Here is a 12,759-nt window from a genome sequence, read left to right as displayed (position 1 = left end):
CCCTGAGGGCTCCCAGACGAGTGGGTGCAGGTCGGGCTGAGGGACACCCCCCCCCCGCCGCCCCCTATGCACGAATTTTGTGCACCAGGCCTCTAATATATATATTTGAATTAAACGAATAATTCAGTGTTTTGTAATCAGGAAAATTGGTAACTGAGTAACTTACAGATGTCCTTGCAAAGATTATCCACATCAGAGTGGTGTGAGCTTTATCAGGTCTGGTCCTCAGCCAAAATGTTAATTAGCAGGGTTTGTTCTTAGTATAGCTCCCTATCAACTTTTGCACCTTATATTTAAGTTTTTGCCCTTTCCTCAAAATAGTCAATCTTCAAATCAGTGACACATTCTTGATATGATAGTTTCCATAACTCCCTTCACCTATAAAAATATCCCAAATCCCTTTTGAGCAACAGTGCAAAAAGCATGATTTAAAGTGTTCTCCTTCCCAGTTTTATTTTTAACAGTGGCTTTCAAGTCTCAGGAAATCCCTGTTCCAGTAAATTGGGAAAGGTTGCTTACCCTACTTGCACTGAAGAACCTAAAATATGACCACTGGGGGAGACTTCTTAGCCTTCTCTCTCAAATTGCATCTCCCAGTCACAGGTTTTGCTGCCTCTTCTCTCACATCCTTGTTCTGAATAATCTGCTTGCCTCACTCAGAGTCAAACAAATCCTGCCTTTCTCTGCGATCCCCCTCCACCCCCCACCGACCCCCTAAGACACATTTCCTAGATTTGCTCAGTGTGATGTGCATGATCTAAGCCTTCCATTGTTTTGGTTGTCTCAGTAACAGATGATAATCCCAGGCATTTCAGTGGTCAATAAAATATAAACAAATTTATAAAGGGGTGCAGGTTCATGTCATAATCCCTACCCAGGACACTTAGTCTGTTCTTAGACTGTCTTCATAGTTTCCCACCTGTAGAAAGAGCATTCTTTATCCACAGCACTGAGATCCCATAGTGACAACAAAGAAGACCCAGAGGAAATTACCTACCAGTGCATATTATCGATACCAGTAGTTTTCATTAGTTCTAATAAGCAGAGTTTAATGATATAACTTGCCTGAGGCCAGAGGACAATGTAGTGCAGTGGTTCTCAACCATGACTGCACATTAGAATCACCTGGGAATCTTTTTAAAATCCAGATTTCTGGGCCTCATCCTCCGGAAATTCTGTTTCTTTGTTACTAATGTTGTGGCCACACCCCATAACAAAGAAACAGAATTTCTGGAGGATGGGGCCCAGAAATCAGGATTTTAAAAAGATTCCCAGGTGATTCTAATGTGCAGCCAAGGTTGAGAACCACTGCTGTAGTGAGAGAGTTCCAGCTGTCTGCAATTCTGCTCATTCCGTGGGTCTGAAACGCCTACCACTTCTCTGGCATCTATGAGTTAGTGGCCTGTGGTAGAGAAGGAAACTCAAAAAAGCTCTTTGCAGGATATAGTTCAAAAGTCATTTGAACAAAGTAGTTGATTTCAGTAAATAAAAAGAAACAAAAATTGACCAAATCATTTTTCTTATGGGCTGAATTATCATGTGTTTTAATACTAACCTCCAGAAGCTAGGAATATGACTGTATTTGAAGATAGCAACTTTCAAGAGGTAATTAAGTTAAAATGAGGTCACTAGGGTGGGTCTTAATCATGACGGGTGTCCTTAAAGAAGAGAAGATTGGGACACAGACTCAGGTGGGAGGTAAAAAAAACACGTGAAGACACAGGGAGAAGATTACCATCACAAGCCGAGAGGCCTGGAACACATCCTCCCCTCATGCCCTCAGGAGAAACCAACCTGACACAACTTTGCTCTTGGCCTTGAAGAAAATAAGTCTCTGTTGTGTAAGCCATCCAGTCTGTGGCAAATTAACACACCTTTTCTAGTAAACACAACATACTCAGGGCCTTACAGCGCTCTCATTAAGGACAGACCAGGAACCTTGCTCGAGGCAGCAGGCCAGAACAGGTGGCTTAATTTCTCACAGTTGGTTTGCAGCTCTCACATCTGAACTTGGACTCGTATCCCGAAGCACACAGCAATCTTCTCAGCAATCAAATGGGGGGGAAATAGAAAGGTTCTCTAAGAGAGTGAAAGGAGGACTTCAGATTTTTTTTTTTGTTTAAACTATCCATGAGAGCGTTGAAAACAGCTTTAGGAGTGTAACATCAAGTGCTCTTCCCTCCTCTTCTCATGAATAACCTTGATCACTAATCTTTTATTTGTCACAACCCACAGCATTCCACTCAACCCTGAAAAACATAATAGTCCCTCCTGAAGAGCATTCCTCCACACGGAGTAAATTGTGAATATAACCAAATGAACATTAAACAGACACATTGTTTTAAGAAAGAAAACGCACACCATCTTTGTATGCCCCTTTCATTTTGCCCCATTTTTCACTGTCTTAAGAATCGTCAAATTCCTTTAGCTCATATTGCCGTGCCCCTTCCTCCCTGGACGGTATTTAGAAGTTATTACAGGTTCAAAAGGGGAGGTGAAGGTCTGCAATGAAAAATCAGGTGGCTGAGAAGGACAGAAATACCGGCTTTTGTAATTCCATTCAGAGAATGTTCAAAGAAGTTTTCCCTGCTGTTTTTCACGGGCTGGTCATGCCCTGCGATCTTAACTACAATTTTCTCATCGGGAGCCTCCTCCTCTATCCCTCTCTCCCAATTTCTTTGGGCAGCAGGTGAGGTGCATCTACCAGGTTATGGGTCCTGCTTGAGAGTGTGCAATTAAGGATATCTGTCCCTGGGCCTTCTGGGCCAGGTGAACCCATAGTCTTGACAGGGTTTTAAATGGCTCTGTCATATCATCAGCAACTTACTAATGGTTTATAGAATGCAGATACTGCTGGTCAAGTTCCATTTAGCTAGTGTTTGATTTATTGCAGAAGTTTGTAGAAGCTGGCCCATTGCCCACTCTCATAAGGACTCATATGACTAGTTTCTTGAATTACATGTGAAGCATAAAGGTTTCCTAAGACAGAAAATAGTGTTGAGTTTAAACTCACTCACGTTTTTAGTGGAAAATTGCTGTTGGTCTCCCCAGTATCCATCTCTTCCCATTTCCAGGAACAGATCTTGATTAGACCTGGTGGTCTGGACAAGGTCAGAAGGAAAGAGCATGTGACCCAGATCTGACCAATTAGAGGGCCACTGATTACAGCCCTCAGTGATTGGCTGAGGGATGAACACAAAGCCTAAATGGTCCAATCATAGGGACTCTTTTTTTTTTAGTCTCTTGCCCTACCTATCAATCAGGGTTCATTCGGAAAAGCTGAGTCTCTGGCAATGATGTACAATAGGATTTATCACAATGATTTGACCAGACACATTACCTGGTTTTTTCTTTTGTTTCTGGCACTGAGCCGGAAGTTATAGGTCTGCTTGAGTGAAGGAAAAATGGGCGTGGGCTTGGGAAGATCAGGGACAACTAGAATCCGCATTTGTCAGCCACTGACACCCATGTTGGTCCCCCCAGGCTCCAAGCCTGCAACCCAGCTGCTGTGGATAACCCACAGAGGTGGTGCTCTGCTGCAGACTCACACCCACACGTGGCCAGGATTTGGGGAAGGGGAAGGTGGAGAACCTAGGGAAACTGGGCCTGCAGGCCCGGCAGCTGCCTCCCCCACTGACAAGCTGAGTCAGCGGCTGCAAGGGGGCCTGACCCACCTCTACCTTCCAGGAGTCACAATGGCTACTGTTCCACTGTGACCATCCAGATCTTCCAGGGATTTCTCTTGTGGAAAACGCTAACCAGAATATTCAGTGGAGAGAACAGAACTCTGGGAAACATCGTTTAGTTTGGCCAAGGTGACACATTACAAAGCCATGACACCTGAGACTGGAACAGCGGGAAAGGTGAGGCTGGGCTGCTGCAGCATCCTGCCCCATAAAGAGCACAGAACTGCCGGGCTGCTTGGCGGGGCCTGAGGGTGAAGCATGTAATTAAAGGCAGAGAAGGGGAAAGGGGGAAACCCAAGCAAGCAATTTGATTACTCCCCCAAGTCCTGGAATTCCTGAGGCTACCCCTGGAGTTCTCAGTTGGGAGGGACAATACATTCTTTGTGCTTCAGCTGATTTGAAATGGGTTCTGACACCAGCTCCGGAGGACTGCTCAGTGAGCCTCAGCATAGGGTGCTGAGGTTGCTCTCACTGAAGTTTCTTCGTAGTTTTAAAGAGCAGCCTTAAGTTGCATTAAATCAATCCTGGAGAAAACAAAGCAACAGTTACTTTGTATCTTATTATTGATTAGTTAAGGAGAAAGAATAAAATATATATTCCGTTTTTAAGAAGATCAGCACAAAGAGAGGAAGACAGTGTTCCCATTGTCTCTGGATAGTCTTCTTTCATTAGAGCATTAGACCAAGTTATCTGCTATCTCTCCCCTCACACTTTCTTCACTTTCCACCATGAAGTAAGAGGCCTGGGTGAGCACTGAATCATATTTTCTGGGAGTAAAATCCAACAGAATGGATTTTCTGACTATGACAAAGTGTAGTAACTAATTGCATATCATTAAAACTTAACATGCATACAGTCAGCATTACATGGAACTTGCCAGTCTCAGATACTCCTTATAACACTGAATTTGGTAGAATCAGTATAAGTAAAACTAGTAACTTCATCGTGACTAAATTTTGATTTTCAACTACTAGTCATGTTTATATGAATATGTTAAATGTCTCAGTACATTCCAAAGGTACAAGTCTGAACTTAAATATTAGAAACAATTAAAATCTGCTTCCTGGTAGTCTCAAATGTCTCAGAACAGAAAGGAAGAAGCCACAGATCTTCCTACTCACCCCCAGAAGAATAACTAGAAAGAGTACTATAGAAGGAAAATGAGATAAAATACATGAAGGTCAAAGTGAGGTTATTCAGCTCATCACCCCTTCTCAGAGTCACTATCCTTTTAAAAGAAGAACTGCTCATTGGAGAGAGAATACCTGACTGTCCTTTTAGCAAGTGCCTGTAATCCTTTGTAATTCTACAATGAAAGTAAGGCATAATTAAGCTGATCACATTAGTTATATATTTTTCAATGGGGAAAATTTAATTCAACATGAAATTTAACAAATGACAAATCACTGAAAAGAAGACTTTCTCCAAAAATATTTTATAGAAACAAAATCATTGAATATATTTGCAAAATCATCTTAATACACTGATAAATGTCTCAAATTCTTAATCTATTTTATTCTAATATCTTTACATTTCAAATAGGCAGATCTTAATTATTTTAATTAGTTTTACAATCAAAATGACTATTTTCAGGCTCTTAATAATTCATTTAGAAAAAGTTCAGTTTATATAAATAAATTAAGCTATTATATAATGGGATTTAGGTGTGTATTTTTACAGCTTAAAAACTATTTCTCTGGTGGGATGACAAAAATTTGTTTATCTAAAAGCATGTCTTTCCAGTTTAATAAAGATTCTCTTCTTCCTATAGAAATGGAGGAAATTAATGCAGTGGTTCTTGACTGGGGTCCCTGGACCAGAGGCATCCTCATCCCCATCCTCGGGCCTGGACCTGCCCCATCAGAAATTCCGAGGGTGGGGCTCAGCAGTCAGTGCCAACAAAGTCTCCAGGTGGTTATTTTATTCTGATGAATGTCTTTGCAGTAAGCCCACCTGGTACAATGCCAGCATATGATCTTGGAACTTCACCCGCTAAGCTCTACAGCAGCACATGAGAAAACACTCCATATGGGAGAGCAGGGAAGAATTTCTATGTATCAGAAGAAACAAGATCTATTTTCATTAGAAAAGCCTCCAGCAACATAATTTTTCATTATTCTCCTTGTCCTTCGAATTGCTTCAAATATTCCTTAGGCATTCCAAAAATATAAAAATTCAAGTTTTGAATTTTCCAATTACAGTATTATACGATTTTGAGTGTACTTTCTCTATTGCATTTTCATATCACATAGTCAAAGCTGTTTCCTAGCAGCAACTTTTTTTAGATCAACACCACCCATTAATGCAGTTCATTCTGCTCCTTCCAGGAAACTAGTCATCCCCTAGTTCAAAACTTCATGTGGGATTTTCTACAAAAATGTGTTGTATCCGTTACCGATATGAGCAGTTAATGAGCCACTGTGGCAGGCACCTCCTTAATTGGCCTTCATATAAGGGCTTTAACAGATGGAAGTAGAGGATTTCGGGGTACACAGAAAAATTGGTATGTTGCAAGCTGAGCACTGAACTAAAATCTCATCTTGAGGCATCATTAGAGGGAAAGCCTGAGGAAACGAAAGAACTATCTATGCTTCCAAAATTGTTGAAGAAATTTTAGATTAATCGTTTTTGATGCTTTTAATGTTATCAAGGATGGGATTTAAGTGCTTTATTAATTCCCTTGATTTGCTGCCAAATATTAAAGGCAATTCATGATTACTTAGCTAATCTTTTCTGATTATAGATATCCATTATGGAAAGAAAACTAGAAATGATTTATAAAATATTAGAATATATTTATAAGAACAGAAAGTTTGGACATGGGTTTAAAATTTGAGAGGATTTATTACAAGATTATAAAATATCTTTGTGTCTATTAATATTGAAACCATCGCTTCATCCTTAAGTTACAAAGATCATGTTTTTCATTTTTTAAACTCTTCTTAAACTTCCCAGCCACAATCACAACACATGATGCTATGTAAACCTGAAGTGACTTATTTCATCTTACTTCCCCAACCAGCTAACAAAATCTCTGTCTTCTCAGACCCTGGAGCCTGGAGAAACCCAGTTATTAATTCCTTCCTGAAATTCTGATTTGCTGACATGTTAATAAGATTCCAAGAATGTTCTAAAGAAAGCAATATTACCACTCAATGATTGTGTCCTGAACTTCCAAGTCATTTTATCCCTCTCCCAGAATTTAGTTTCAACTAAAATAAATTCCATCCTTGAATGTGTGTATGTAATTCCTTGGTCAGGCTTTGTACTGTTATCATCAAATATAAATATAGAAAGTCATAGAGATTGTTCTGAAACCCTAATTCAATTTACCTTTGCCAGCATACCAAATGCCCCAGGGTAGATGTATTAAAAGCTCTGAAAATGTTCTGCTTTCACTTTTCAGCCAAATGGACATGTTTTATTCAGGATCCCAAACAAAATCCTTATTCAGCTTGTCCACATTACCTTGGAAGGTGTGTCTTTCTTTCCTTTACTCCTTCACCCTTTCAGGCATCGCCTGCCTCGCCTGCACTCCCTCCCTCCAGAGGGCTTCAGTGGTCTGAGGGACTCCATCTTCCACCATCCCAGACTGGAAGCAATGCCTCCTCCTCCTTCGGGCTCATCATGCCTTTCCCAGCGAAAACTCACTTGACGCCCCTGATTCAGATGATGGCCTCCTATCTATACTAGTATATCTTTTGGCATCCTAGCCTCTCCATTGCAGCCATTATTCCAGATGCCATTTACATTTAACTGCATATTTTTTATTATTATTATCTGTATCCATCACTTGGTAACCCTGATGTCAGAGAGCATGCTGGTTTTATTTTCCCATTATTAACCTCAAGAATGTATGTGCCTACCACAAAAAAGGAACACTCACTCCATCTGTCAACTGAATGACAATAAATGAATGAGCATCCAAAATATATAAATACTGGCAGTTGTCCAGAGAGTTGAACCCATGAGTAAGCACAGACCATTTCTTTCTGAACTCTCTGCCAGTAGTTTGCCTTTATACTGGCCCAGATTCCTATATCATCTTTATAAAACACTCTGGTACACAAACACACACATGTGTCTGTATGAGCATGTGAGCATGCACACACACAGGTATCAGTGTTTTGGGTGGTTAAGACTATTACATTCAACAGTGATAAAGGAAGGTTTTATTTTTAAAAATAGCCCCTGTTATTAAAAATCCCTGAGACTTAATGAACTATTCTACACTAGGATCCTGAAGAAAGGTCAAGGATTAGCTGGTCCCAAGATGCTGGAGGAAGGTGGTGGAAACTCGTGTCCATGTTTGCAGGCAACAGATTTCTGATAACTCACACATCCCCTTTGGCAGTCTGTCAAGAGATGGTGAACAAGAGCAATGAGCTTTAATTAGAATGAAATAGCTACCATTTCCCTGTAAGTTTTAATATGCATTTACTATTATATTCTAAATTTTAAAAAAACAAAACCAGGTTTTTCAAAGAGAAAACCTACTTCACACTAGCTTTTAACCTTGAACATCCTATCCAGTTCTTAGTGTCTTCATATGGAAAATGGGAATAATGCTGGCAAACTCCACTGAGAAATAAGAGATCAGATATAGGAAGCCTGCAGCCCTGTGCACAAAGTGTGTGTTTGTTTCCGCTCTCTCCCTGTCTGCCTCCTGGTAAAAATGGCATGGTTCACACTGAGAGCTTCTAGTTTATCTGGGTATTGGGTGATGTGTTTATGCTAATAGTCATTTGTTTTTACGTCAAGAAATTAAAAGTAACTTTGAAAGGGAGAGAGGGTTTTTCTTTCCTTTCTCAACAACAAAGCAGCCCAATGTTTGCATTTGAAATAGATACAAAAATTCATGTCTGGTTATAAAACCCATTTTAGATTTTGTGTTCTGCTGTGTTTTCTCATGGGAAATATATTTTCAAATGGGAAAAATAGAAGCACTGTTTTTCTGAGAACTTTCTCTTTCACACACACACACACACACGCACACACATTTTCCCCTATTATTCTCCCTCCTCCACAAGACATACCCTTCATTTCTATACTTCTTCGGAAGTGGAGAATGCAGTTGCTCTCAAAACCTCTAAAGAATGTACTAGTAGTAAAGCTCCGGTTAAGTCTCGCCATTGTTTGGTCACAGGGTTTTTCATTCTGTCCAAAGCAGATTGCAGGTCTTGTAACACATCTCTGTAGCTACTTCCGTAGCGAGCACCCCAAGTATAGAGAAAATCATAAGCAGGTTTCCACATCATCTATAAAGAAAAAAAATAGACTGGAGTAGTGTGGAAGGAAAACAGGGTGTGAAACAGATGCCTAAAAGGGGTTTAAAAGCCTCCTAAGACTTAAAAAAAAAAAGAAATAGTAATTATATATGGACTTACTTAATGTCACAGAAAACATGTTTTAATAACTATCAGTTTCCTATGATAGCCTTGCGTCTCTAAACCAAGGACTACAAGCAGGGTCTTACTTCCTCTTGATCCACCATCTATACGTTGCGCCTTGCCTTGATGTGAATATAAAATTATTTGTGCAATATTTTGATGATAACATGTTATTGAGATAATATTTTCATGCTCTGAGACACTTTTAAGCTTAAAATAATAATTCTTTTACTGTTATATGTATCTGTGTTGAGTTTATGACCACATATCATAAGAAGGAGATGTGCAGTGTTTCAATGCTTGAAGTCATTTTATTCAAGCAAGTCTATAAACAAGGGAAAATGTAGCTTCATGACCATGTCAAAGGGAAAGCAAAAATCTAATCATCTAATTAAAAATGTAATTTAATAATACATTTTATGACCAAAAGAAAGATCAATATTCAACACTTCATTATACTTTCCCTCATTACACACCCATACCAATGACATCATTGTTTCCATAGAAATAAATGCACGTCAAAGAGGATCTTCATGCACAGGAGAATATGTAATGGTAACCAGGGCAACCAGGCTGAGAGAGAATAGAGACAAAGGCTGACCAAATAAGACAAATTGTATAATACTCTCACACACACAGACACCTTAAAATAAATTTTCTCTAGGAAAACAACAAAATGAACCATGCAGTTATAATTGGAATATTTGAAAAATAAACTTTATTACTTGCTACTTATTTGGGCTCACTAAACTAATTCATTTGTAATGTTATCACTTGCAAAATGCAGGAACACAGACTGAGCTAAATATTATGCAGAGTTGCCTTCTTAAAATAGGGCCCCCATTGACAGTAATAGCAAATGAAGTAGGGCCTTGGCATATAATTGTTCACCCTCCTCTGATATCCCCATATATGCTACTACGTAAGTTAAAAGAATGAAAGACCTATATAAGGAGTATTGTTATGTTTCAAGTCAATCTATACAAAAGGCCATTCATCAGGCTCAAAAGATCATTTGAAGTTATTTGTCCACACTGGCATTGCTTGGGTGTCATGAACATCCATATCTTTACAAAATTTGATTCTGCAAAGTAGAGAAGGGAAGACAATTATCAAAATTATATCATATCAAGGTGGTCATGATGCAGCAACAGAAATGTTCCCAAATTTTTGTATAAGTTTTTCCCAAACCAACCTACCACCCTGAAAGAATGTGAATGAGGTGTTCTCTCATCTATTTTTCTAAGCACTGACTGAAATCAAACCTCCTAAAAGTACAGGCACCACTAATAGCTCAGCAGTGGAAGATAAGTTGAGGCACATTAATAGAGCCTTTTTGCCAGACTCAATCTTGTCTGTTACAGCTCAGATGCAAAGAAGCACTAAGACAGCAGGTTACTCTGTAGTTGGAACCCTCTGTAAAAGCTTTGACACCTGTATTCTATGTTGCATTCACTTAATTTTCCCTGATGCTCAACTAACAGGTACATTATTTTTCAATTCGTCATGTATTGTTTAAAATAATGGTGTTTACATGTAAAAGATTCTAAGACTTTAACCTACGTCCCTTAGTGACAGTCTGACAAAAGATGTATTTGAGGACATTTAACAATAAACAACAACTGAGAGCATTTCAGTACCAAGGTGATAGCAAAGTATCACAGAAAACCGATGTCTCTTAAGAACTGTGGACACAGACAATAGGGTGATGAGGGTCTGCGGGGAAGAGAGGAGGACAGGAGCAGGCTGGAAGAGGTTAATGAGAGGAAAAGGAGAACCTATGTAATACTTTCAACAATAAATATCTTTAAAAATTAAAAAGAAATCACAAATAGGTAATTTTCTGGTTGTTCACTATTCTACAGATTCAAAATACCTTCACAGTCAAAACGGCCCCACTGACTTCTCAGGGAGAAAGCGCTGCATCCCATGTCTTGCTGCTGCATGTGTATTGCTCTGTATAGACAAGCCTGGGGGATTCTTAACCAGGAAGCAGCCCTAGTGCTGTGGGGAACAGGAAATACACCAAGGTGATGCAGGAAACTGCTAATTCAGAAGTCCAGTGAGACATCTATCTACTCAGGCAGAGGGCAAGATAACCTCACTCATTATTCAATTTGTACTCATAGCAAGACAGTGTGACCGGCTCTTACAATTTAGAAAAATTTGGATTACTTCATCCTGGCCCTAATTAAGACTTCTAAAAGTGTAAAAAGACTTCTCAGAGGTCCCCTCAATGACTCTGAAGTGCAAGGAGGGATATTGCCCTAAACTCATTGGAAAGTCCCTAGAGTCTAAGCCATAAGTGGCCTAGAAATGGATACAATTGCAATGGGCTGAAAACACTAGGAAAATGGTAAATTTCATGATCTGTACTAAAATATGAGCATATTTTGCATCCTATTTTTTTCCTCTTAGCAGCAAACTAGACTTGAATATTTCTTCAGTGCTCAATTTGATTTTCTATATATAATATCATTGGTTGCTTGCAACACAGATGAAGAAAAGCACTATTGTAGCACAGATACAATGGAAATATTCAAAATACATTGTCGTTCATTATATAATTCTTTCACTTTTTAGACTAAGAATTATTGAATACCTACCAATATAAGTGATTTTGTTACATGAAGGGATAAAATTATTACTATAGTATGGCTCTTGTTTTTAGAAGTTTATAACATAGAAGGGAGATGGGTACTTGAACAAGTGCCCAATGTATAAAAAACAGGACTTGGCAAATAATAACAACTAAGAAAATGCAAAAAATGACTTGCATATTTTAATTCAGTGTGAGATAGAAATGATAGTTCCATTAACTGAGGACCTCTATGGTATAAAACAAAGAGAAATGGTTGTTGGCGTCATACTACCAAAACCTGGCTTCACATCTGCGTTCCATTGCCTACTGAATGGGTCAATGTGAGTAAATTGATCAAATTATCTGGTTATTTTAATCCATAAAATATGGGTACTAACTTGCAAGTCCTGTTTCCAAGACACTTCATGAAGTGTCTGGCATATAGTAGGAATGTGAGTACTTTTTGGGTGAGGTCAAGATAAGAAGTAAAGGAGGGGCTATCTGATGAGAAACTGTGGAGATGACCTCCAGAGAGCAGTGGAGGGTTTAGCATCACTCATGATAAAGTAATGATAAAAGGCATGAGAGTAGAGGAGAATGCTAAGGAAGAGGATAAAGGGATGAAAAATTTAACCCTCAATTAAGTCTACAATTAGGGGCACAGTATGAAATAAAAACAACAAAAAATGGAGAGAAACTGGAGCCAGAACGATGGAAAATGAAACAGGGTGCGACATATTGCAAAAGCCAAGGCCTACTAACATTCCAAAAGAAGGTCGGCAGTGGTTTGCTGAAGCCAGGTCCCACCAGCTCCCCAGAGCCCGCTGTTCACATAGCCTCCCAGCTCCATGTTCAGTGACATATTGGGAGAGTAAAATCATCCATGTTAGAGTATTTACACTTTGGAAATTGGCAACAGCTACAATTGAAAAGTAGGTTGTTAAACATCTACCAACATGCCACTCACTGAGGACATCCCTTTTCTGTTACCTCCTCTGCTACCCCTAACATCAAGTAACGAGGAAACATGAAGGAAAACAAAAAAGCCAGGATTTGGGTAATTAGTCTTTGGAAACTTTGGAGAAGGCAGTTTAAAGAGAGA

At 39.2% G+C, this 12,759-nt stretch overlaps 1 protein-coding gene across 2 annotated transcripts in view; it reads right to left on the bottom strand.

The window, feature by feature from the left end:
• Nucleotides 1-7,835: 7,835 nt before the first annotated feature.
• MACC1 (metastasis associated in colon cancer 1) overlaps nucleotides 7,836-12,759 on the bottom strand; it is a 59,335-nt gene continuing 54,411 nt past the window's right edge. Inside the window, exons 5-6 of one of the 2 annotated variants that reach the window (XM_006779036.2) lie at nucleotides 8,723-8,944; nucleotides 7,836-8,041 (exon numbers count right to left, since the gene is read on the bottom strand). In XM_006779036.2, the coding sequence (XP_006779099.1) occupies nucleotides 8,732-8,944 (213 nt within the window). In that variant the 3' untranslated portion in view covers nucleotides 7,836-8,041; nucleotides 8,723-8,731. Of the gene's footprint in view, nucleotides 8,042-8,722; nucleotides 8,945-9,779; nucleotides 10,161-12,759 lie in introns of those variants that run through there. The other variant, XM_015558209.1, reaches the window with a different exon arrangement.

This window comes from Myotis davidii, unplaced genomic scaffold, assembly GCF_000327345.1.
Source record: "Myotis davidii unplaced genomic scaffold, ASM32734v1 scaffold168, whole genome shotgun sequence".
Classification (NCBI taxonomy): domain Eukaryota; kingdom Metazoa; phylum Chordata; class Mammalia; order Chiroptera; family Vespertilionidae; genus Myotis; species Myotis davidii.
This window is presented reverse-complemented; position numbering and strand designations above follow the sequence as displayed.